Source organism: Molothrus aeneus, chromosome 3, assembly GCF_037042795.1.
Source record: "Molothrus aeneus isolate 106 chromosome 3, BPBGC_Maene_1.0, whole genome shotgun sequence".
Classification (NCBI taxonomy): Eukaryota; Metazoa; Chordata; class Aves; order Passeriformes; family Icteridae; genus Molothrus; species Molothrus aeneus.
In genome coordinates, this window is record NC_089648.1 from 45,862,013 (window position 1) to 45,889,205 (window position 27,193).

The window sequence follows — 27,193 nt, forward strand, 5'->3', positions numbered from 1 at the left end:
GGCCATGCACATGGTGACAATTCCCTGGGTGTCCCCCGGCTCTGAGAGTGGGAGGCACAAGGCCCTTCCGAGCCAGCAAGGCTTTCTCCATGGGTTTCCTGCTGGCACCAGGCCCTGCTGTGCAACACCCTCAGTTTCCCCATCAGCCTTGACCCCACAGTGGTGCCCATGGGGCTCTGTTTGGGCTCCTGGTGTGGGGTCAAGCCCGGCTCTCAGCAGGACAGCCAGGGTGGGCGGGAGGAATGGAGCAGGGGGCTGGCGTTTGGTTACCATTACACCAGAGTGAAGGCACCGCGCTGGAAATGCAGCCTCCAACTGCAGCAGCAACTGCTGAGGCAACTGCCATAACTGCGGAGAGCCTTCCAGAACCTTCCAAAGGCTGCTGAACACCTCTTGTGCTGACTCGGGGTGGGGGGGGGGGGGAAGAAGGGGGCAGGAAACAAAGAGACCACTTACCCAGATCTTCATGTGGCAACAGAGAGAATTTATTCCCCAGCCCTTCCTTATGAAGCGAATTTGAAAAGCCCAGCCTGGATACTTCCATTGGTCTGATCCCTGCGCCCCGTCAAGTTCCAGCCAGTGACATCCCAGCAGCCTTGGGAGCGATGTGACTGGGCGAGGCCCCTGCCAGTCAGCCCAGGGGCTGGCTAAGTCACACTGTGCTGGCCAGCTTGTGCTGTGATACATGGCAACATCTCACCCTTCTGTCTTTATAAATTTGTGATCTGCTCTCTGTCACCCATCTGAAAGGGCCCTTTGCAAACGGGGGCACAGAAGACAGCATGGGTCTAATTTGCACTGGAGCTGCAGCATTCACATCCAGGATCTGCCAGGCAACAGCTCAGGTTAGCATTGGTCACAGGCTTGATGTTTATAGTTTACAACTTACCTCTAAAACCAAGAAACTACTTAACTTTTAAACCATTTATCCTGTAGGGGAAAACCCAGCTACTAGAGAAAACAATCGGCAAACAGAAAAACAGTTTGTAAACAGGAAACATAATTTGTAAGCAAATCAAGCCCTTATATGAACTGACACTTCAAGACTCCTTTCCATGAGATAGGTCCTTGTGATGGTTCTTGAGAGGACATCAGGATAAGCAGACATAACCAGTATGTTCCAGTGTCCATTGAAACACATTTATCATATTTAGGCAGCTGATTATCATAGGATTATTGTGCTGTTATATGATTGGTTGAAAGACATGAGAACATAATGCTACGTGAGACTAAAAGGGGAGGGGGAGTGTACATTCACCCAACCTTTTTCCCCTTTTTTTCTTTGTATTAATAACTAAAAATAGGAACAAAAACATGGACTTTGAACAGTATTAATAAGGTAGAGGGTTGCTGAGGGGGTCTCTTTTTCACTGTGAGGACTTGAAGGAACCTCTTCTGGATGAGGCTTTCTCATTTATCTCAAAGGAAAAAGGGTTTAACTTTTGTAAAGTTTGTATACTAATATATTTTTCTTAGAGGTTTTCTGTATTTTTTTTAAAACAAGCTTGTGTTAATATCTAGTGCAAACCAAAATTTTTAACATGAACAACTTACGAATGATTGAAGAAATATAGGTATTTAAATTTTCTAGTTAATATGGTAACAGTGCAAGCAATATTAACAGATGACTTTTAGATTTTTGGGGATTTTTAAAATGATGACAGGTGGTAAATTCTCAGTTAAAAAGAAATTTGTGACTGAAATTTGCTTATGATATTTCTAAATTAATGTTCTATGTATGCTTTAGTGGATCTAGAATGATTATATTCTATATCTAGAATGATTATATTTAGTGGATCTAGGATGATTATAGTCTTTGAATCTTCCAGGTCGATCTAGATGTATTACAAGAAATACAATGAGAAAACTTCTTATTAAAATATGTTCTAGGGTCTCTGTAATGCACTGTAGCCCATGTCTGAGACAGAAGCATAATATTTTCATAGTAGCTGTCACAGACTCAGTTATCAGAGGCTTATTAATTTTTGTTTTAGCTAGCATAAACAACAATAATAAATATTGTACTGTGAGTTCTAGGACATACTTCTGTCCTGGTTTGAAAAGACAGTGTCTAATAAGGAAGGCAGGAGCCTCCCCTGAACAGCAACTGTAAACCCCCTCCCTCCAAATTGTTATAAATTTGAAATTAAGGGAAGCTCTCAGGCAAAGATATGGGAGCAGGAATAACAGTTCTTTATTAGGGAAGAAAATTTTAAAAATAAAATAAACAATGCAATTAATCAAACAACACTGACAGAATACAACCTGACACCCTGTTGTTGGTAGCAGTCCAATTGGAATTGTGGCTGCAGTCCTCCTGGAGTGGCAGATGGGGTTCTGTTAGAGCAGTGATGCTATAGAAGGGTATAGTCTTCCTCTGAAGATCCAGTGGAAAAGGCAGCTGCTCCTCTGGGAGCCCAGTGAAAAGGCTGTTCTAGTGTCCCACAATCTCAGAGTATATCCAGATAGGAATGCTTAGTTGGAATGCTTGGTTCTTCCCTCTGGGCAGAGCATCTCACAATGGGTTGCTGTAATTTTATCAGTCATGCTATGACACTCAATGGCCCATTGACAGCAGATGTCTCCCCTGTCTCCCCGGAGGGAGGATTGGTTTGTGGAAGACATAAAGAAAACTGCCCAATTAACAGAAGATAACTGGTACACTTCTAACAGGTGGCAAACAGAGTACACATTGCCTTGCAATCTAGGACAAGTTCTTAGGCTGTTGTGCAATTTTGTAACCCTTGTGTGACACTCCTTCAATATTTTTACCCTTAGCACATGTTATTAGTCTGGAATATGAGAACCTTTCAGAGGGGGACTGTGAAGTTTCATTGAGGTTTATGGGGTAGAAACTTGGTCTTAGTTTGCTTTTTCACTGCCCATATGCGGGGAGGTGCTGGTTTCCTGCTGGACTTGGTGAGAGAGTGACCCTCTCTCAGCTGCTGTGGAATGGCTGTGCCATGTGGCCAGCACCATCTTTTCAGGACAGTTTGGTTGCTGTTATTCCCACAGCACCGCATGCCTGCACATTTCCTTCCACTGCTTTTTGCTGGGTGGGCCCCCACAGGAGCTTTTCCCACACTCTGCTTCTGGGTTTGGTGTCTGCAGCTCTTCTCAGGTGCCAGGGATGGCAGCTCTCCCTGTGGCTCACCAAACCTGTCCCCACCTTTCCTGGGGGAGCCCTGGAGGCTCTGTCCGAGCCCTCCCCATTGTACAGCCTGGCCACAGGGTCTTGCATGGTCCACAGGTCCTTCAGATGTCCTTGTCCTCCAGCCAGTGCTCGGTGGCTCTGGAAGGGAAGGCATTAGCAGCTCCAAGCCTCCCTCCTGGCCTTTCCTGAGCACTGTTTCCCTTGCATTGCCAAGCAGGGCTCAGGAGCGGAGGCAAAAACAAGCCCTGTGGCCAAGGTGAGCAACAAAGACTGTGCCCCTGGCACACCTGTGCTGGCCCTGCCCATCCCAGCCCATGCCATTATTCCCTGCTGTGGCCCAGCTCAGCTCAGCCCAGCCCTGCAGGAACCTGGGTGACAGCCCATCACTTGCTCTGCTGCCAAGGAGGCTGCAAACGAGGTGTTCCTTACCTGCTCACAGCTTGGAGAAGGGACAGAAGGTTTCAATGTCAACCCTCTATCTGGCTTTTTCATACTGATTTGGGAATGTGACACAGCATGTCAGACAATGAATAGAATTAGACTTCATATTGGTTTTGTTCGGGGTTTTTTTGTTTGGGGTTTTTTGGGTTTTTTTTTGGCCTGCACAACAGTTTTATTTAAATGCCTAGCAAAATAATCAAATTTATTTCAGTGGGTTCTGGACCAAGTCCTAGCATATCAAGCACTTGCTCATAATACACTGTGTTTATTTATCTGTTTCAGTTGCTGAGCTTGACATATAAATATGATATATACTGGACCAGTTTTGAAAAGAGGTGGCTTCCCTCAGCTTGTGACAAATCCTGTTTGGAAACAGTGCATAGCCTCCAAGGGGAAACTTGAAGAATAGGGAAGGGCAAGCACCCCTGTACAGCGTGAGAGAGTAAGCTATGACCACATGCAGCACCAGAACAAAGAACACCACACAGATATGCTTGTGGGCCTGCAAGGTACCAGCTAAAGTCTGCACATGCCTCAGAAAAATATGGGTTTGTAGTGTTTCCTGCGAGCAGCTATGCCCTGCCATCATGCCTGTACAGCACAGCACAGGCACTGGAACGCATCAGCTGTGTCAGATGGGAGTGCTGGGGGTGTGAGGTGCCCTGCACAGCTCCTCAGTGTGTCAGCACAGCCTCCCGTGCCTCTGCTGTCAGGGTTCTTCCACCACCCCGGGCTCCAGGGCACCTGAGGTGCTCAGTCCAGCCACAAGCTGGCAGTGTCCCTGTTCTTGTAATGTGTGGCTCTTACCAACATGTGGCCCAAGAGACTGAGTGGACTGCCTGCACTCCTTGAGCAAGATTTTTGGGGCCTTACAGCAACCTAGAAGGGCACTAAGTAAAGCAGATGCTTGGGAAGCTCTATTCAGTTGTGAAAAATGCATGTATTTTATGATTGGCTTTTCGCAAATATTAAAATGAATATTATATGTGTTGTGTTAGAAAGTAATGCTGTATAAATTCTCTTAAGTACTGTGTTAAATATAGTCTTAGGTTATAAAAATTGTTAAAATAGAAACGATGCTATGTAGGATACTTTTTTTAAAAAGAAAGGACTCACAGCGAGATAGCAGCCACAGGACACCTAAATCTTCCAGAGAAGAAGAATTTATGGCCCTCTTATCAGAAGAAACGAACTTCTTCCCGCCTCGAAGGCACGGTTAGGATTTGGAGGAAGAAGTTGACGATGACCAGACAGAATCCTGTATTTGAATGGAATTTATGCATCATGTATGAAGTGTATGAATATGCAACAGGCTATTGTTTTTAAGAGTTAATCCTTGGGGTCCTTTTTTGGGCTCCTGCTGCCCAGAAAAAGGTGCCCGGACGTCCGTAACTCTTTGTCTTTATTGTCTCATATTGTCCTAATTCAGTTTGTCCAAATTATTATTACTCTAATTGTATTACTATTTTTATAACCATTTTATTACTATTAAACTTTTAAAATTTTGAAAACAAGTGATTGGCGTTTTTAACACAGTGAACCACAATTAACTTAATCTCATTATTTCTATGCAACTTCCATAACTGAACAGATATTACATTCAAATATCTTCCTTTTCAGATGATTCCACATATTGCAGTCCTTAGCTGATGCCTGCTCCTCATTGATTTTTACAGTCACTAACTAGATGCTTCATGGTCACCAGCTGTGTGAGGAAGATGGCAGAATTATGTCTCTCAGTGCTAAAGTCTGATGTTTGATGTCTCTCAGCTTGGGTCTGCCAGGTTTTCATGATTGTAAATCCAGCTTCTTGTGCTTGGGCACAACAGTCCAGAATGAGTCAGTAGCTTCCAAGAGCGTGGGCTGGGCTAAGGAGTGCCCAGGGAGATGGTGGATTCCCCATCTCTGGAGGTGTTTAAGGAGCGACTGCGTGTGCCAGTTATCCTTCAGCTTAGACTCGATCTTAGAGGGAGGTCTTTTCCAACCGGATTGTTCTGTCTGAAAGTATACCAGGATCTTACATATCAAAGAACAGCCTGCCTTAACTTTTACACGTTCCACATTTTGCACCGCGGGCACCCTCAGGACTGCGGGGACGGCCCGCCCCGTCCCGTCGCGCCCCGCCCCTGACGGATCCTCCGCGGGATCCTCCGCGCCGCCAGAGGGCGCCAGCCGGGAGCGGGCCGGGCTGTTCCATGCGCGACCATGGCGGTGCTGCTGGAGACCACGGTGGGCGACCTGGTCATCGACCTGTACACGGAGGAGCGGCCCCGCGGTACGAGCCGAGCCCGCCGGCACCGGCTTTCCCTGGGTCCCGCCGGCACCGGGCTCGCCCCTGACCCCCCCGGCACCGGCTTTCCCCTTGCGCGGGCGGGTGGCGGCCTCGCTCGGCACAGAGGCCTGCTCGCGGCCGCAAACGTAGTATCTGTAATATCTGCTAAATAGAAGGGTACCGTGAGCTTCTTTCTCAAGCGTTTGAAAAGAAACGGAGGGGGGAAGTGTGTTTCTGTATAACCAGCCGTGTTTAGGGTTTTTTGAATCGCTGTGGAGATGGTTTGTAGTAAGGGAGGAACTGTTACACCTCTTTCGAGCATTTCTCTCAGCGTTTATAGGCTCTACCCTGATAGCCTCGGTACAGTCTGCTCCAAAACCACTCTTCTGCACGTTAAACTAGGGCTCTGTTCTATATATTCTTATTCTATCTGGAGTTTCCTCTGTAAATGTTGCTATAATTTCTTGCAGCTTGTCTGAATTTCCTGAAGCTCTGCAAAGTCAAATACTACAATTATTGTCTTATTTATAATGTACAGGTGAGTATTCTCAATTCCTTTTTTTTGGTTGGTTTAAATTCACAAACATGAAAGCAATATCTTATGTGATTCTCCTTTGTGACAGAGGGATTTTATTATACAAACTGGCGACCCCATGGGAACTGGTCGTGGCGGGGAATCCATATTTTGGTAAGTGTTTATGTATACAAATGATACATACATATGTATATATCTATATATATATATCTCAACAGAGAATTTGTGTGAGGGAGTAGGTTAGATTGTCTTCTGGTTAGATTGTCTTCAGCTTTCTTGGGGCAGAATTACTGGTGGGAAATAAAGATGTTGATATATAAGCTTCTTTGGTTTTCATACTTAGATACCTTTTAAATTTCTCTGCTGCCTTTGGCCATTCATTGTTTTTTTCTTGGACATTGTTCTGTCTCTGACCTTAGAAGTGAAGTTACAGGTAACAACTTGTACATACGTTTCTGTTTGTTTAAAAGCTGGCAAATAACTATGTTTGGTAAGAAAAGTATCATGACTAAATGCTCTGTTGAAGACAGAATCAATTAGCATTGTTAATACATTTATTCTTATAACAAAATGTACTAAATTAAGCATGAGTGGAGTATAGAGGCTATGCTTGATTTCCTCTTTGTATAAGAAAGTGATCTCCTTACTTGAGTTTGTTTTAGTCATGTTGGATGTTTATAAGGAAATTGCTTTTCTTATTTGTTCAGGAAGTTTTCAGTGGTCATGGAGACGAGTTGAAGAAGTCATTCAAACAGCTAGGATGGAGTCAAAGTGCATGTGTTGTGTATGATTTGTTTGAAATAGTTATTAAAAGTAAAATTAAAGTTACAGAACAGAACTAATTACCAGGGAGATGTTGGGGAACACAATTTACAGCAATAAAAGAGTTCAGCTGGAACAGAGACAGTGTTTCTAGACTAGTGTCGGCTTTTGTAAGTCAGTGTGTCAGAGCCTCATAAATACAAAACGTGGAGCTCATGGATCCATGAATCACCACTCCAGTGGTGCTGGAAGCAGTGTACCTGTGATAAGCAGATGCAAGTCTAGGTGGGTAACCTCGCCAGGCTTGCCTGTCTCTGCACACAAGTAAATTAAGTTTTTTTTGATATGATACAAGTCTCCTAAGATTTACTGGTATGGCAAATAGGGAAGTACAGTGTGATGAGAGAGTGTCAGATCCTATCTGGCAATAGCATGGAGAAGGTCAGTTCATCTTTTGTACCTGTTTACAGCAGGTACAAAACTCCAGTCCATGGGACTGGAGTTTGTGTTCTTGCAGGCAAAGTTTAATTTGAATCATATCTTCATAGAGGCTAGCACCTGCTTAGCAGAACGAGTTTGAACACAGCACTATCCTTACTTTTGGGCAAATATGGTCATTCATCATGCATCCGTCAGTTTATGGAATGAGACAAAATAAGTGATAGCAGGGTTAGACATAAAAAATAAAAAAGAATGCAACAATTAGCTATATCCTGTATATCCCAAATTACTGTATGTAGTCCTGTCGGTGTGATGAACTGATTTTGCACATAGATGTATTGCTTTTCTGTTTCTCTTGGGAGATAAATTTTTGATGTAAATAAACACTGCATTTCTACAATGTGGAATAACTTATTTTTGCAGAATCTACTTAAAATGTATAGTTCCTTCATGCCTCAGAAAAATGCTACATACTCTACTTAAAAATATATAAGTATACCTTTCCCAGCCCCCAAAAAACTCTGTGAAATGTCCAGAGAAAAATTTGTTGTTCTTTGTACTATAAATTGTGGAAGTGTACAGGTCCATAAATACGTTCATAAAATACAGGTTTATTTGAAGGCCTAATGTAAATATGAAATGTAAAAATTTTTTGAGATGTCATTTAGAGTTTTACAATGTTTGGTTAGCTCACTTTTAAAAATTCATTTTTCTTGTAACTTATTTGTTATATATGTTTTTTTAGTCAACTGTATGGTGATCAAGCCAGATTTTTTGAGGCAGAAAAGGTGCCGAGAATCAAGCACAAGAAGAAGGGAACTGTGTCCATGGTGAACAATGGCAGTGATCAGCATGGATCACAGGTCAGCACTATGTTAATACTTTGATGTGATTTTGCTAATGTATAAAATAGTCAGGAAAAAAATTCTCTAGTTAAATGAAGTGAAAATTAAGGAAACTGAGTTTTGAAATAATGTTGATATTTTCTGGTTATGACTTTGTGTTAGTTTGGAAATTGAAATAATATCACAGTTTCTCCTGTATGGTTACTTGAAAGGGCATTAATAGTGTAAGTTTACAGTTTTACCCCAGTGCTGGTGTAAAAACAGTTTTCGAAAGTGGTCTTGTTCTCTTTGCTGTTCATGTGCACAAAGATTTTGCTGTAGGTAATTCTTTTTACTTACTTTGTAAGGTTTTTTTTTGTTTTTAAAGCTCATAGAACACTGTTATTTCTGAATTATTATTATTATAGGTGCACTGTCACTTCTGTGAATTAAAATGCCTTACTTGTAATATCCATATATTTTAATTTTTAAAAAGAGGGATTTTTGATAATCAAAGAACAATTTTTAAAAAGGCAGGATTTTATTCGAGCTAGAGCTTATAATATATACAGGTAATTATGGTGCTTCCCTGCATTGTATATATAAAATGGCATAGTTGGGGTATTTAGGAAAAAGAGATGACAAGAGTATTTATACTTAAGATGCAGCCTGTTGTATATGCAGGCATGTGGGAATGAATGCTGATCCCAGGAACATTATTGCAGCTTCTTCCTTGGGAAGGAAAAATTCCAGAAAGGAACTACATGGAGTTGCCTTACAAGTATAGTGTAGTTCAGTGTAACCTTTACCAAATACTAACCAGTCTTAACTGTGCTGTAGAGAGAGTGAGGAGTGGGATGTTACCAGTCAGACTGTAAGGTGTGGGTGCAGCAGTTGTGTCCTGTTATTTGTGAATATCTGCCTCTTCCTCCCTCCTCCATTACCAAGTGCCCTCTAGAATTTGTTACTAAATTCTCAGTTGGTATCAATTTTCAGTTTCAGTTTTACCTTAAGGTGAAGATCTGATTTGTGATAAGACAGTGCCAGTTCAGTTGATCTAAGTCAGTGTGTGTTAGTACTTCTCTCAGTGCTGCTGCATGCTGTTTTTCAGGACACAGGGGTTTGTGGGAAGAAAGGAAAAAAGTCTGGATAGAATAGGTAAAGATAGTAGGTAAAGGTAGTACTATGGGAGTTAGGTAAAGATAGTAGTAGGGTGTTTTTGCCAAATTTATGAAAAAGTACCTGCCGAATGCTGCTTGGTGAACAGGTGATTTGAGCTCAGCTCACAAGGGGTAGCCTTGCTCTTTCTGTCCTCTCCCTTTCATCAGCTGTGATGCCAGTCACAACCTTTGCTGGTCTTGCTCACCAAACCTCCCCAGCAGAGATCTCTCTGCTCCTCCAGTGCCCTTGTGCCCGATTACCAATTCACAGAAGGGTCCTGTGAGCTGCACCCACAGGCTCCTGCAGAGGGAGATTTCCTCAGGTAGTGGCTATGAGCTGTACATTATTGGCTCACCATGTTCCCAGAGCAATCTGCTACAAAAAATGGGAAGAGGTTTTTTTTATCCCCTCCCACTGAATTTTTTGAGAGTGTGTTAAGGTAAAAAAAAAAACGCAACCTGAATTTTTCTATTTACTGTTCCTAGTTTTGTATCTTCTTTTGTAGTTCCTCATTACCACAGGAGAAAACCTGGATTACCTTGATGGTGTACATACAGTATTTGGAGAAGTGACAGAAGGCTTGGATGTGTTGAAGACAATTAATGAAACCTTTGTAGATAAGGATTTTATCCCATATCAAGATATCAGGTGTGACTGCTTTTAACTTGACTTTTTGAGGAATACCTTACTATTGAATGAGTTTACTTCTTTTGGAAACTAGATGAATATCATGATGTCAGGTGACCTGTACGTGCTATCTTAAATCCTTTTTTTCCCCTAGTATTAGTAGCAAAATCAACAAGCACTAAATAAACAAATATGTACAAAAATATTTAGCCATGTTGCCCTTCCAAAAGCATCAGTGCTAGAATTCACAAGCAAACAGGATATTTGGCTGTTTGGGATGCAACTGAGATTTAGTGGGGCTGGTCTGGTGTTAGTTGGGTAAACTAAGTTTTACTTGCATGTAACCAATGCTGATCTTGATTTTGTTTTCTCTAAGGATAAATCATACAGTAATTTTAGATGATCCCTTTGATGACCCACCTGGGTTGTGTGTTCCCGATCGCTCACCAGAACCTACAAAGGAGCAGCTCGACGTGAGTGTTCGCAACAGGGAAAAGTTGGAAGAAATAATTTAAAAAGTTTATCTCAATTAGTGTCCAGCACAGATTTGGCCAAAATAACAAATCAGTCTTCAAGTTTTTGTGTCTCAAATCTGTGTCCTAAAAGAGCTACACATTTTTTCATGCAGGAGGTGTTCTTCTACTGTGCCAGCTTGATGTGTCAAATGCTTGTCAGTTATTTGGGGCTACTGCTGTGTTTAGTCAAATACAGTTCCTTAACCTTTCAAGAGAAGGTTAAATCATGACTTGGGTGCTCTCCCCTGTGGCTCCAGTGGAGTTGTGTTTTAAAGCTGTATTTTAGGTTTCTATTTACAGTGTAGATAAGCAGAACATTCAGAATATTCAACACTAGTATTACTGGTTTTCTGTGTACTCTGGTAGAAGACAAAGTATAGCTAACATTATCAATATTAAAATGGTTACTGTTGTTTTCCTTTTAAATGTGAATAGGTTGTGTTTCAGTGGAAGTAATCTTGGTCATTCTTGAGTTATATGTGCAGGCACACATACTGCTATGGGCTATTTGTTCAAACAGAAGGAATTTTATAAAAAAAATATTTGCAGTTATTAATAATTTACTAATGGTATGCAGTCACAGAAGTTATATGTGAGATTATCCCCTTGTATGGAAACAGTTGTTTCTAGTAATGAATTAATTAACTAGAGAAAATATTGTTTCTTTTTAAGCTTAATAGATACAATTGCAAGATTGAAATTAGGGTTTCATGGTATGTGTGCACAGTGGTTGATCTCTGATGTACCTTCAGATATGTTAAGAATAAGGTATTTAGTAGCTCACTGCAAGCAGCATAGAGATGTGAAGACTTGTACTGAATTTTTTTCCTCCTAGCCTGTCTGAGGATAGGCATATCCTCCCCTTTTAGCATAGAAATGTCTGTAAGAAAGGCAGCATTCCAGAGATGCTGGTGAGGAGAAAAAAATAAACCTCAAGTCCTGCCTAGGTACAGATGTATAAAACCAAAATTATTATTGTGCTATGCTCTATTTAATGTCTTGCTAGACATAACAAATATTTGCAGTGTTCCTTACCTTCATTTGTGGCAGGAGTTACCTGGATGAATTGATATTTGTGGTGAGCTGTTGAGTGGGTGGGTATATATAAAATAATTTCGAATACCTAACTGAATATGATTCAGACTAGTCACAGAAGTTCAGAAATAGTTCACAGTGCCTAGAAATAGTTCACAGTGCCTGAAATATGAAGATAACATCTTCTCTTTTTTTCTTCTAATCAAAGTGGGAAGAACAGAGTGAAAGCCCAGTTCTGCAGACATACAGTGCTTAAGCATTTTTTGTGTCTTGAGGGGTGAGGGAAGAGGTTGTCCCAGTAATGGTTGGAAAGTGAGAGAGTTTTTGGTGATGGCTTGGTAATAAATATCCTTTTCCTTCATTTTTCAGAGTGGCAGAATAGGAGCAGATGAAGAAATTGATGACATGAAAGGACGGACTGCAGAGGAAATAGAAGAAGTTCAGGCAGAAAAAGAAGCAAAAACTCGTGCCATTCTTTTGGAAATGGTGAACATCTTTCTGTATTTACCTTTTAGATCATATTCCTCTCTATGTGTGCGTGTTATTAAGTCTAGGAGGATGTGTACTGTTTATCTTGAAATTTCCTATCTGAGGATCATGTCATGTTTCAGAATCTGCTGTTAAATATCTGTTGTACAATGAAAGAATTGATCATGAGCGTTCATGTTGTGGTTTTCTGATAAAACCAGTGATACTTCATTGTCAGAGTGGTCCAGTGGAGGCCTTCTAAAAACTTGCTAGAAATTAATCCAATTAAAAAATGTAACAGACATGGTATGCCACTGGAATACCTGCACTCATTGAAGAGTTTTAGCATGTGTGGGAGAGAGCTGAGCTAATTTGTGACAAACTCCTCCCAATGCATAGAGTGGTAACTCCATAGTAACAAAAATTGTAAATAGGCTTTGAAGTCCTTTTTCTTTTTTTTTAAGAAAAAAGAAAAGTAAATAAAAAGTATGCACCATTGAAAGATGAGTGAATCCATCTAACTTCCTTACAACTACCAAATTCAAATTTGTGTGAATAATTTGCAGCAGAGACTTATTCCAAGATCAAGCCAGATCTGGCCACAATGTTGCAGAAGATTTGTAGGGACAAACAGGGTACACTTCCACCTTTTGGAACTTTTTTATGCTAAGACCAGAAAAAGCAAAGTAGAACGTATTTGTGAACTTTCGTGAATTCCAGCAGTGGAATTGCAAATAAATAGTAAATTTTAGGTGCTATAGAAAACTTTTTTTTTGTGACACTGAGTAGCAGAAATATTTAATAAAGTTTTGATTTTGTGATAGGAATGTGAGATGACACAAAAAATGTGTTCCCAGTGTGCTGTGCTATCTACAGAGAGCTTTAGGCCAAAGTGATGAATGTCTTCTTTCTGTATATCCCAGGTGGGAGACTTGCCAGATGCAGACATCAAGCCACCAGAAAATGTGCTTTTTGTTTGTAAACTGAATCCTGTGACCACAGGTGAAGACCTGGAGATAATATTTTCACGATTTGGTCCCATTAAAAGGTAATTATGATAAAAGAGAAAACCTTCTTTGTTGAAACTGAACTTGATTCCTCCCAGTCTGTTTAGGTTTGGCTGTAAAGGAGTAGTCTGGTGTCTCAGGAGAGTTATGCTCTGTTTGGATAGAGACCACAACAGTGGGGATGCAAAGGCAGATCTAGCTAGACAAGTAGCCTGTCCTGGAGTGGTTTAAGGAAAGCCTAAAGAAGTGTAGGAACCAAGAAGGCATGTGACACTCCTCTTTGCCCCCATCCTCTCACTCCTTTCAGCAGATTTTATGTCACATTCTCAAAGAGCTGGATAGAGTCTCTGGGTTTTTCTTTCCTGTGGGAGTATGTGTGGTGTGGGGTAAAGCACCAAACATCTGTGGCATCTGATACACTTCTTGTAAGGTGTTCCTCATTCCTGCTGCCCTTCTCAGTTTTGATCTTGGCTTCTAGTAGTTTCAGCTGATTCCTTCTAGTACTACTATCAAAATACTGGATGGGCAATAAAATCTTATTTCCTACACTCCTCTATCCTACACCCCAAAGTTAATTTTTTTCCTTGCCAAGAGCACTAAGCTACATATTCATGCTTCTTCATAGTAGAGACTTAATTACCTTGTTTCACTTTTCTTGTCCTTTTCCTGTTCTTTTGTTTTCATCTCAAGGTGACAGAACCCAAACTGCATGCAGTTTTGAGGAAATTACAGATTTATAGTGGAGCAGTTTTGTTCTGTTTTACTCTTAACTCCTTTTCTAGTGAATGATAAAGTTGTTTTTTTCATTGGGGTTGTTTTTTTCATTGTTTTTTTTTGGGTTTTTTTTACAATATGCAGTTAAGGTTCCACCCATGGTTATCTTGTTGCATGTTTATGGATGCAAAGATATTCCTTATGCCCTTTCTGCTTACTTTCCCCAAAGCCTTTAGTGCAGGAGTTTATTAGAATTTGCAGAGGGATTTCAAAAGACTTCATGGAATGGATCATAATCATCATCACCACACATGAGCATATTGACTCTGTTAGAGCATTTCAGTTAAGTTTATTCAGCTGGTCTGGAGTAGGCCCTGTGTATTGTTCTGCTTAGAGTTTCTAGCAGTTTGTGCAGTACTGGCACACAGGTCTGCAGGCTTCCAGATCCTAAACTACACTGGGGGAGGGGGGGAGGAAATTGGCACTGTGTGCCGCTCCTACTACTCCAGCATGATTTCTCTATGCCGTAAGGATTTCTAGTTTTTTATACCTCTGTCAGAGTTGTCACTCTTCTGCAGTCCTTCCACTTTCAGATAGGTTCTCTGAATAATCCATGAAGGAGAGTTCTTGCACAAAATCATTCTACCTTCTGCTGCAAAGAATTCCTGCAGCTTGTCTGAATAGCCTTACGGTTTGCTTTTTTTCCTTTTCCCTCCCAGAATTTTTTTCTTTCAGCCTTGATCATCTTTTGATTCCAGATCCTGATTTGTCACTTCCTCTCTACATGTCTCACATTATTCTCGCCTTAATGCCACATATCCTGCCCTTGCTGCCTGTGTGCCTTCCTCCAGCATCCTGTAGTCAGAATTCTTACATCCAGTACAAGAGTTGTGCAATACTGATACAATACTATATTCTTCCCATTTTGCACTACTTACTCAATACTTTCAGGCTTCTTATTTTTGCCCAGTGACCTGCATGATAAAAAGTTGGGCTGCTGAAGAGATGCTTGCTAAGAAGAGGAAGTTTGTCACAGGATGTTTGTTTAAAATTTGCTTAAAATGACAGAGAAATGAGAATGTGGAATTTCTGGTCTTGCATTAGTGAAATGCAAAAAATTAAAAACAATCAGTAATGTTGGAAAATATGTTTTGTTTCATTAGAAATTCTCTAGTTTTGTGCCTCATGGTAACCACATGAGAGTTCAATGTAGTTGCTCAAATCAATGTTTTTTGCTTTAAAAAAGCACAAATGCAATCATGCATTTCTTCTTGCAATAGGGGGTCTCAGAATCAGGTGTTTTAATACCTTCAAGGTGTTTAGGTTTTGTGGGTTGGGGTTTTTTGGGTTTTTTTTTAACTTATTCATCCTTTTAAGCAGTGCTTTTCTACCCTCCATTTTTTGCTCCAACAGTGTTGACATTTTAATTTCCTATCATTTTTTCAGTTGTGAAGTGATCCGAGACTGGAAGACTGGTGAATCTCTTTGTTATGCTTTCATTGAGTTTGAAAAGGTATGGGTTTTAGGTATGAACTGTATGTAGGTATGAACTGTATGTAGATCCTGCTTGTAAAAGCCCCTTTTTGGTATACTTCTGTTTAGGAAAAACACTGGCATCTTCAAGTGTGGAATAGCAAATATTTTCTCTTACTGAGAGAAGCTATAACTTAGTTATAGAAGTTGTAGGTCCTAAATGAGTCAAGCATGTAAGTCTGTCTCTGTTTGAGCAGCCAGTACAAAAATGCACTTAGACTGTCTTGAAACCATGGGAGGGGATCAGGCCCTTTTTTCCTCCAGAGTGCCTTAAGTCTTGGAAGCATTGAAGAAAGGAGTGCTAGGAGCATGCAGCATAAAGAAAGGAGGGTGTATGGAATAAGATGGATCCATGTTTTCAGTGGTTTTCTCTTCTGGGATTGTAAATGATGCCCACTGTATCAACACACTGCTCTTACTGTGAGATGGATGGCAATAGTTCTCTTGGGGTGGGTAGAGACCACAACAGTGGGGATGCAAAGGCAGATCTAGCTAGACAAGTAGCCTATCCCGGAGTGGTTTTAAGGAAAGCCTAAGGAAGTGTAGGAACCAAGAAGGATAGCTTTGGGGTGGGTAGCTTTATGTGTGCTGGTATCTCTCATCTGTGAGGACAACACTGGAAAATGGTCTCACTTTTCTTTAGCCTATTTATGTAGTTAAAATTTTATCAGTTGTTCTGTTTTCCTTTTTCCCTGAGTGTATTACATGTGCCAAATATGTAGCTGGATGGGCAGTTTTTTAAAATACTGAAATGAGCTGAAGAATTGGGAATTGAAATGCTGATGTTCAGAGAAAGCATAACTATTTCTTTTGAAATAGTACAATTCAAGAACTATGGTGCTTTAGGCAATTTCAGAAAGAAATGTATGCCACTAAGCATTTGAATTTGTGTTTGACCTTTTTTGTGAATATTCCTATGAAATAATCATGACTCAAGATTTTCCTGGTTAATATCAGGAGGAAGACTGTGAGAAAGCCTACTTCAAAATGGACAATGTGCTGATAGATGACAGACGGATACATGTGGATTTTAGCCAGTCTGTTGCAAAGATTAAATGGAAGGGAAAAGGTAGGTATATTTGCAATTCTTTGATCCTCATAACTTAACAAGCCATGACTTCTAAACTAAGCATTATATAAAGAGTTAGGAGTTTAAATCATTTCCTCTTCAGGCATATAAATGTTCCTGGTACTGTAATAAATAGAGCCAACACAGTTGTTAGTTCTTCCCTTCATTTGTTTCATTAAAAAAAGTTGAAGGGCTTCCTACTGTTACATGAACATTGCATTGCCACTGATTACCTTTTTGGCCAACGTCATTTTGTCACTCATTTTTTCATCTCAAATTTTGGACATGATTTTTTTTGATATGTATTACTTACTAGCAAAATAATATGCCAATACATTGTTATTTTCTAGTTTATTTATTCACTGTATGACAGGTGCATGCAAGAAAAAGTCAGTAATCAGGCCAGGGATTTCTGCTCTTCACCTGCTGTAGGTCAAACATACTGCTTGACAGATTGTATGTTACAAAAACCCAGTTTCAGGTGTTTGAGGGTGTTTTGGGAGGAAAAGGGTGGTGGAAGAGGTGGATGCAGTGGTTATTTGAATACTGGGGGCATGAGCAGAACACTGGACTTGGAGAGATGTCTGTGCATTGCACTGGTGACGTTCTTGTGTGTCTGAATTTTCTGACTGAAAATGCAGTCAGCCCTCAGTTGTTGGTGTGCAGTTTCTCCAGGTAGGGTTGTGGCCATGAACACAGAGATACTGGAACTTGTCCTGCACAGAGCTGAGATGACTCTGTATTCTGTCTATACCAGGTGCTGTAGTGCATCCTGTATTGACTGGCTGCGTGGGAAACTTTACCTGGGGTCTAAATTGTCCAAAATATTGGAAAGCTAACTAAATTGTCATCTCGTGCTTACATGTTACCCAAAAAATGACCTTCCCCCCTCGGCGGCGGTTTCTGGCCTGGCCCCGAGTGTTGCAGTTCTGAGCGTGGCCGTGAGAGGGCAGCACGTTGCCGTAGTTCGTTGATCCGTGCATTGGTGCTTCAGTGAATGGAAGCTGAAATCCATCGTGTCCCTCTTTAAATCTGGACGTGAACATTTTTAGTAGTAGTCTTTCACTTGAATTCTTGAGCTGTAGCTGTCTCAGAGGTTTCCCTCCGTGCAGATCAGAGCACAAAATCATTTAATAATGAGAACAGTCTGTGGGCTTTCAGGGTAATACAATTTTAAGTAGTGTGATATAGGACTTGTAATAAAAGTGAGACTACGCCAGTTGCTGAGTCCTGCTTTGTGATCCTCTTTATGTGTTGTCTCCACTGGACATGAATGAGAAATGACAGAAAGCTGGGTGTTGTTTAATGGAATCTGCAAGCAAGAGAAGGACAGAACCTCCCAACTTGTCCTGCTCTCTTCTACTCTGTTATGCAGATGTCAGTGTTTCTGGAACTGTATCCTGCTCTGGAGCTCTCTGTGGTTATAAAGAGCCCCTAAATCATCATCAGAATTTAATGATAGTTGTGGGTGTTGGTTGTGTCTGTGGTTAGAGTGAAATGAACATAGTTTTTTGTGGACAGGTGGGCGGTATACCAAAGAAGATTTCAAGGACTATGAGAAGGACCGTGACAAACCTTCAAAATTTGCTCTGAAGGAAAAGGTTAAACCAAAGCAAGAGTATCCTTTTCTTTTCGAAGGTACTTTTTGAATTAAGTAGATTTTATGAAAACAGCCTGGAAAAAGCCTTCTTATTTTTAAAGCCTGCCAAATGGGTGTTTGCCTTCTAGATCATATTACCATTTGGTGTTTGAGATGGCATTTAATATTTTGTGGTTTTCACTTTGATGAATTTAGTCAAATCAAAATGTGCTGTTTCACTTCCATGTTGCGTGCAGGTAAATAATATTCCTAGTCCACAGCCCTGGAATGACATATGGCATAACAGAGTTCCTAAGTAGTTTCAGAGAGGACCTTCTGCATCCGAAATGAGACCATTCTAGTATTAATAGTAATCATTCTCTAAGATTATACTTTGCTTGTGATAAGCATGAGAGAAAACACCATAGGTTGTTCAGATATCCCCAGGTAGATAAGAAAGGAGAATGCAGCCTGGCTGTATTGCTTAACAGGACAGACTTCAGTGATTTTAGCACAGCTGATTTTTTTGTTTCAGAGTGTACAACTGTGTTCTGACTGAAATATGTGTTAAGTCTTGGTAAATGCTTGTTAGATAAACAGGAATTGGTTTGCTTCCTGGGCTGTTGTGTTCTGCTCCTTAGTGATATTGGGAAACAGATCTGTCCTTAACCAGCACCATCAGTGCTAAGTATGACCTTGTGCTGGATGAGGATGTAGAAGAGTCTCACACAAGTCAGTCACACTTGGCTAAAAAACAGAAAAAGAAAAAGCACTACCACTCTGAAGAAGAAGATGATGACAAGAGGACCAAAAAATCTAAGGTACTTGACTCTTCATGCATTAACTTTACACCCGTTCATTGTTTTCCTCATAAAAGAAGCCAGGAAGAAAGTGTGATACTGGATAAGGACATAGCGTGCAAAGTCCTTGTAACATACAGCAGCTGTAAACCTGCAGAAGGCTGATGTTAATATTTGATTATGAAAGAGGGTTTCCTCATGAACTTCTGTAGCTTGGCAGGTCTAGATGGTTTTTTGCTAAAGCATCCTGAAGAGGCAATGTAGCCTCTCATAAAGTAGGGGATCTTCAGCACTTTGAACCTGTTGTTCATGTATTCCTAGTCATAAAGTAGTAGTTAATCATATTTCACAACTGTAGACTATGTCTCATTTTCTTGCCAGACCATATGTTGGGTTTTTCCTATGTGGAGTTGGGAGCACAATGTCTTTACGTTATCTTTTTGTATTTGTCTTTAAGTGTTTTGGAAGTGTTTGTGTAAAATCTGCATGTGGATTTGCTTGCTTCTGGAATGTGCAAGCCTGTGGGGCTATGGAGGACAGCACCAGGAGACAGCAATTCTGTCATTCATTAGTTCCACTGCAGCCTGTCAGGACAGCATTTCCACATTTCTGTGAGCTTGGGATACTGAAGATAAGGTGTTTTGTGGAAACAAAGTCTGCAGTGAGAAAGTGGAGTGTTAACCACCACTGAAGTGAGCATTAGGAAGAATTGAGCTAAACTGGAAAAGAAAAAAAACCAAACCCCAGTATTTTAACAGTGCAAGCTTTATGAGTGAGAACAAAACTGTCTCTAGCAACTTTGCAGAAAGTGAAAAAGTTTCAGCCACAGCAAATAAGGCTATTGTCCCATCCTGCATTTTGAGCACTGCTGAAAGTTTTGGATACACAAGACATACATGATTCTGTTCTTATACATCACTTCTTGCTGAAATGCTTGAAAATTATTTTTCTCATGAACATCAGCAATTAAAATCTTTCAGTGCCAGCAGTAAGCCCTATTGCTCATTCATGGACCCAGTTTTTTTTGTCACTGCACTAATTCAGTCAGGTTCCTTTGAGTGGAGGGGAGGGATTTGTTCAGGTAAGTAAAGTCCTGACTGCAGTGTGTGCATACAGGAGGTGTGGAACTAATGTTGGTTTAGAATTTCTCCTGTCTGTTTGGCTGATTGAAACTGTTGCTTTAGACTTCTTGAAACAGGTATTTTTGGTGGCAGTCTTTGTTCCTGATGGTTCAGGAGTTACACCCGTGGAACTGGCCGGTCATGCACATTATCAGCAGAGAACATTTTAAAATCATTTAGAGGCCTTTACCTCTGCAGGTGGCACAAGTGCTTGCAGCAGTAGGTTTTTAACATCTGTTCTAATCATTGTAAATGGATTGTGAGACTTCATAGCACAGAAACATGAATGAGAACAGAGGGATTTTTGGTGCTATTTTCAAGTTCTGGAAGAGAACATATTCTAATGCTTGTCTGTGTGATCTCCTCTGTGTTTATGTGTATCTTTTTGTGATTTAGTCACCTGCTCCTGATGTGGTTTGTTCTTGTAATCTGCTGCTGCTGGGTTCTGGTATCTTCTTTCCCACAGCTTTCTTCTCTCTTAGTCACCTTTACCCATTTTGGTGTAAGTTGTTTAGCTTTCTTATGCCCGAAATCACACATGGAGGCTCACTTCTATTCTCTGATGGCAAGCATCATAGTTCCCTCATGGAGCTGTGGAAATTAATTTCTGGGAAGAATTTTTCTCTCTGGATTTGAATATCCTTGTTATTGTGTACTGTACAGTATGTATATACTGAGTAGTATGTACTCAGTCTCACACAGACTCAGTATTTTGGGCATATACAAATTAGCATATTAGCATATACAAATTTTAATTTTGTTTTGTTTTTTACTATTCATACTTTGGGCATATTATGTGAAACTATGGCATGTTCCTGAGGTGGAGTATATTCAGGGGGAATATTGAGTCCAACACAAAGCATAACAGCATGGAAATTTTTTAATGAATGGTAGTATTTTTAGTATAGGCAAACAAAACATTCTCCCTTTACCCTATTTTGTAAATCACTGAATGTATTTGAGGTAAGAACTTTAAAATAAAACAGCAGCAGACCTTCCACAACTCATCAGCCAAAGACCACATTAGCCACGCTTCATACAGAAACTTCCACAATGACTCCACAGCATGGCAGAGATTTTAATTAAGAGAGATATGGGGCTTATAATGGGAAGTTCTGGCAACTGGAGCTGCAGTTTGTGTTATCAGCTCTAGCTATGACTTGAAGGGGTTTTATTTTCTCAATAGTTTCCATGATGTTGAGTTGTTTTTCTGTTCTCTTGCTGGTGTTGCTTTTTTTCTTTAGTATATTTTGACTCATCCTTTTCTTAGTCTGACACCCATTTCCTGAATCTTCAGCCTGTGTGTTGATGTTTCAAGAATATATTTTTGAGTCTTGTGCTGTTTGACTTCATTCCAGTGGGTAGAAGAGGTAGGGTGCTGTGGCTTGCTTTTAGTAAGTAACAGGATGTGGGTCTGGGGCAGGAGGGTGGACTGCCATGTGGGTTTGTGAATAGGATTTGGTAGAGTTTTTTTGAATACAGGACATGCTTCCTCCTGAGATCTGTATTATGACTTTGTTCACCCTCCAGTTCTCTCTGTTTTCTCTTGGATTTTATTTTTTAAGAGAGCTGGATCTGTGAGGTAGTATGGCCTATCCAATAGATTTTTGCAAGACATAGGGACTTCCCAATTTCAGATTTCTCTAGTGCATGGTTTTGGAAGAGGTACTGATTTTTCTGGTTTTGATTTCCCGCTTTTACTGCTTATTTACTGTTCCCTTCATATTCAGGGTCAGGTTTTATCAAAATCTCCCTCCAAAAAAGTCTCTCTATTTGTTTGCTCCTTTTAACCTTTAACTACTGTGTTTAATGAATGTAAGAGATGGCATATGCATTTTACTTCTGTGGCCAGGATATTTCTAGCTATTTCACCTGGGACTGCTGTTTAGTCCTATATTACTTTTGGCAAAATCAGCCATGAACTTCCAGAGAAGCATCTTTCCCTCTTTCCTTATTTCCTTCCTCATGTGTGTTCCAGCACAGCGCTGGACTAAGAATTGGGGTGATGGTCACTTATTCATTGACTGATGAGAGGCTGTGATCCTGCATTGAGAAATACAATTTTCAGCAGTAAGAGAGAGCTTCCTCTTCCAAGACAGCGTGTTTTTGACTTTTGGGCATAAAAATTTGGTTTCAAAATATCATTATTTTTAGTAATTTAGTGTGTTTTAAAAATTGACCTTTTTCCACACCAAAGACTTTAAAATGAAAAATCTTATAAAAGGGGAAATGTAACTGCTAGCAAGAAATAAAGATGCCATTCATTCTATTAATTCAAATTTCATTTTTTTTCCTTTACATTGTGATCATATTAGCTACTGTGGTGACTTTGTTGTGTCACTTTCAGACTTGTCCTGAAGACCTGTACCTTAAATGCTTTTGTGAAGGTCACTGTTGGCGTTTAACTCAATGCTTGTATGACTTCTGATCCTTTCAGCAAGTTGTCCTTTTCTGTGGCATCCAACATGGCCCATTTGTCTGTAGTGTAAAATGTTCACCAACCTGTTCCTTGCCCCCACTTGGCCAGTAGCCTCGTCTCCAGTGTTTACTTGGTAGATTGTCCAACTGAGTGCTGCCCTGCTTTTCTCCTGTTTCTCCATGTGCTGGGAGGAAACTCCAGCAACAAACCAGTTAGAAGGCAGCTGTACACCAAGCCCACCATTTGGTTTTCTGACCAGTATTTTTTGTCTTGTTCCTGTCTACCCCTCCACTAGCATGTCCATTGTCTGATGTTTACTCAGGCCTTGTCACAGAGGGGCTTGAAGCCTCTTGGCTTTTTTAAACATATGGAGAGTGAGACTTTTGGGTACAAGAGTATGGCTGTGCATCATTTTGAGAGTGGAGAGACAAAGCTCTTACAAGTAGCTGGAAGCATCACTGAAACACTTTGGTGGATCCAGATTTTAAAATCTGTACTGAAATAAAGCACAGTAAAGATGTGGAATAAGCATTTGGCCACCAGTGAGATTACTGTACCCAGCAGTAGCAGAATGTTTTTGTTACAGATCAAACCTGTGATTATTCGTGTGTCTGTTTATCCAGAGGGTTTGTGTTGCTTATTGTAACCCTAATACTTTCAGCATTATCAGTGTCATTCTAAAGGTGGTGTTTGCTCTGGGAACCACCCCATTCACTGGCTTTCTGCATAAAATCTCTGTTTAAAGTAGAGTTTTTTCACCATTCTTTTAAATAAATGAAGTTTTCTTCTTGGTACATGGAGTGTAGGTTTTAACCATACAGTTGTGAAGGCTGCTGTCATGGTACATCCTTAGAAAAAAAATATCTGAAATGAGGAAAGAAATGCTGTGTGATTTAATGCAGACGTTCTTCTTAACTCATACTGATCTGTGCTTAACAGTATTATTATTAAAATCCCATAAAATTGTATGTCTCTGTTAGCACATACAGTGATATTAAACTGTCAGCTTGTTCATTTTGCTGAAGCCTACAATTTAGGCCATTAAGAATTATTACAGGTAAGTCTTAAAATATATTATGCATCTGCAGAGCACTGGAATACCAAAACTTAATGGAAATATTTGTATTGCTTAGGTAAAAAAAATCAGAAATCCAGATCTAGCTTACAGACATGTTTGATGCTTGTGAAGAGTTTAATACGATCTGTCTGAATGGAATCCCTGATATAACCGGTTTTGCTAAAGCTCCTTAGGCAGTACAAGAAGCATGGCTGTCAGGTATGCTTTTTTCCATAAACACTGACAGAAACTTACTTGTAAACGTAACTTCTTCAGATGGTTTCAGGGGCATATTCTTGTGTTACCTTCTTCAAATCATCTTGGATGTGAATCTTTTTAAGGTACTACCAGCTGTAACTAAGGAACCAGCCATGCTCAGCTTTTCTCTAGTTCACTCGTGCCTCTGTGTGTTTTCCCCTCTTGTTTGTAACTGCATTTCTGTGCAATTCCTTTGGCAGGGCTCTGAGCGGAAGCACGAAGAACGCTGCAGGGAGAGGACCAAGAGTGAGAAGAGGGACAGGCACCGGAGCCGCAGCCGCTCTCAGGAGAGAGATTCCTCTTACAGCAGGCAAAAAGACAAATACAGAGAAGACAGCCGAGTAAGAGACTGGGATAAAAAAGCAGACAGAAGCAGAAGTCCTAAGAAATCAAAAGACAAAGAGAGGTCCAAGTACAGATGAAGGACAAGGAAAATATGGAGGGGAACTAAAATAATAAATTTAACTTTTTTCTTTTGTGTTAGTGTTTTTTCTGTAATACTTACAGTAGTGTCTGACTGCAATATGCAGGAAGATTTTATGGCTTGATACCTTTCATTGGAACATGATCTGCTAATTCTAAAATTCAAGATGAATCACTGCAGATTGTTCTGCCCTGGAGTCCCTCTGCCTGGATAGGGTATTTCAATGGACTGTGAAGAAAGATAACTTCTTACTGATTCTCTGGAAAGGCTGATACTTAAGGAACATAATCAGCTGAAACTATCCCGTGGCAGAAAATTCTGACTAGGCAGGCCAGATGGGATGGCTGTAATCTCCAGACCTAAGCTAAGCAGGGATACTGAGAGTATTTAATATAGGAACACGCTTTCCAGCAGCATCTGCCCTGTCTTTGCTTTGTTAAAAACAAAGCTGGAGTCCAACATCTTTGGTGCTTGTGGTAATTAGAAAACAGAACAAAAAAACCCCCACCTTCCTGTAATGTTGAAAATAACATAGAAAATGCTGTAGCAGAAGCATTGGCTTCTTCACTTTGACGTAGCTGAGGCCTGTTTGAAGGGGAATGCCTCGTGCTTTTGAGGCTCTTTGTTCCTTAGTTGAAGGCTTAGAAACCAGCTCCTCAGAGTTTTCTATTGGATTCCTTTACTTGAAACAGCTTAAAAATGTGATGTAGACTCAATTGTTTTATTATTTGGATTTGAGTAAGTTTGAGACCTATATTGATGTCACACATTATAGTTCCTTTAGTTCTTTGTAGTCTTGAGCTTAAGTCCAAGATTTGGGCTTGACCAAATACAGAAAGTGTACTTGGCTAAGAAGCTGCCTTTTGATGAATCTCTTACTTTTGTGTTCTTCAAAGCATGAAACTAGAAATCCAGGGCTTCCACAGCTGTCTCCTGGTAAAACATTTCTAACTGCCTGATGCCCTCCAGGGGCCAGTGCCATCCTTGCAGAGTCTGAGCGAGAGCCCTCTGTCCCAGAGGAGAGGTAAAAGGGAAGTCTGTCCCTAGAAGTGTCCTGGGGAATCTGGGGCTGAGGACCGCTCACTATTCCTGTCAAGAAAATTTCTGCCTTCTGTCTGGGCATAACAAGACTCCAAGGAACTGTACTAGATCAGGTGATGGTGCCTGTGGAGTAGTGCTGTGGAGGCAGTAGGTTGTCTCAAGCTCCTCCTGCTCTTGGCCTGCTCTATTAAAGAAACAAGGATTGATTGCGCTGTCATGCTGTTCTCAGTCCTGCTGTCCTCCACACAACATTTTTAACTTGGGAGAAGCACTGGCCAGATTTGACAGGGATGTGGAGTTAGCGAGGCCATTGCGTTCTTGGTTTCTTTAGGAAATGGCAGTCATAGGAACAAACTAAAGCTTCCAGCTGGGGAAAATGCTGGATTCTTGCTGAACATCACAGGTCCTCTTGTTTGAGAGTTGTGGCTTAATATCACCAAGAATTTCAGCAGCCATTCCTAGGCTTCAGCTAGCCCTCAAGCACCTGTGGGACATACAGAACTTACCAATGTTTAGAAACAAACACCCTATTTCAAGTGAATGTGCTCACTTTTCTGCAGCAGAAATGGCTTTTCTTTGCAGCAGGTAAATGCTTAAGACCTGAAAGTTTAAATGAGTATTATATGGAAGTAAATAGTCCATTTTCATTGTTGGCCAAAGAGTCTTCAGAACTAAGGATTAAAAAATCAGTTCATCCAAAAGGTTTCAAGTTTCTGATTTTCAATATGCCTTGGTGCTGTTAAAAATGCACAGTATCTTCAGATTAGTGAAATCACCTGTTTATATTTTTTAGGAGGAAGCTTTCAAAGGTGGATGTTCAAAAATAAGATGATATTAATTATTATATTAAAAATCATTATATATTTAAAAATATTATATATTTTAAAAAATAGGTGATTAAATGACAGTATAGAAGCTCCCAATTTGGGAGCAAGTACTTAATATTAGGGCTGCATTTCTAGGCTAGTCTGCTGACACTGGAGGGGTCTCAGTTCACCTGGCACATAGACAGCAAAGCACTTGGTTTAGATGGGATTTACTCCTCCTGTCGTTGGAAATTATGGTTGTGTACATGGGGTTCTTCTGGGAATGGCAAGAAAAACATTTCCTGCTGTGCCTGTCCAGCGAGAGGTGTTGGAGTGGACAGGACTTTATTATCTGGGAGCTGAAGAGTTGACTTGTTTTAATCTAATGAGAAGTCACACTTCCCTGTCATTTCGTTTTCATCAATGCTTTCTCCAGTCTCAGTTTCGCTATTGACCTTTGGTGCTTGTGGTAGTTGAAAAACAGAACCAAAAAACCCACCTTCTATGTTGAAAATAGCGTTGAAAGTGTAGCAGAAGCATCAACTTCTTCACTTTGACTTAGCTGATGTTTGTTTGAAGGGGAACACCTCATGCTTTAGAGCTCTTTGTTCAGTGGTTAAAGGCTTAACAACCAGTTCCTCAGAGTTTTCTACTGGATTCCTTTACTTACAACAGCTTAAAAATGTGATGTAGACTAAACTGTTTTGTTCTGTGGATTTGAGTAAGTTTGTGACTATTTTGCTGTCACATGTTGTAGTTTCTTAGTTCTTGGTAGATCCCTTGAGTTTGAGTCCAAAACTTGGAGTGGACTTGGCCAAAACCATGTCATGAACAGGATCTGGTGGCAGAGCACTAAAGGCAAGTGGGAAGGGAGGGTAGGTTGCACCAGAGATCTGTCCCTAATCTCATGGACATCACACAAGTCAGTGGAAGTAGCGTAAATGTTGTATCCAAGTGGTTGGCATTGCAGGATGGGAGTTACCCAAACCCAGTCCTGGTACCCCTGTACTCTCTAGAGATAAAGCTCTACCTGCTTCCTTCCACTTGTCAAAACCACACCCAACCCTAACAACCACACAAACAAACCAAACCAAATTCTCCCCCACTCCCCTCATCCATTTGTTATTTGG

At 40.6% G+C, this 27,193-nt stretch overlaps 1 protein-coding gene across 1 annotated transcript; it reads left to right on the forward strand.

Annotated features, from left to right (window-relative positions):
• Positions 1-5,773: 5,773 nt before the first annotated feature.
• On the forward strand, positions 5,774-24,268 carry PPIL4 (peptidylprolyl isomerase like 4). Its single transcript, XM_066546816.1, has 13 exons — positions 5,774-5,870; positions 6,338-6,405; positions 6,491-6,555; positions 8,351-8,468; positions 10,096-10,238; positions 10,594-10,690; positions 12,137-12,253; positions 13,159-13,283; positions 15,403-15,469; positions 16,447-16,558; positions 18,080-18,176; positions 18,820-18,958; positions 23,993-24,268. The coding sequence occupies exons 1-13, from the start codon at positions 5,801-5,803 to the stop codon at positions 24,212-24,214; spliced, it is 1,440 nt and encodes a 479-aa protein (XP_066402913.1). The 5' UTR covers positions 5,774-5,800; the 3' UTR covers positions 24,215-24,268.
• The last annotated feature ends 2,925 nt before the right edge of the window (positions 24,269-27,193 follow it).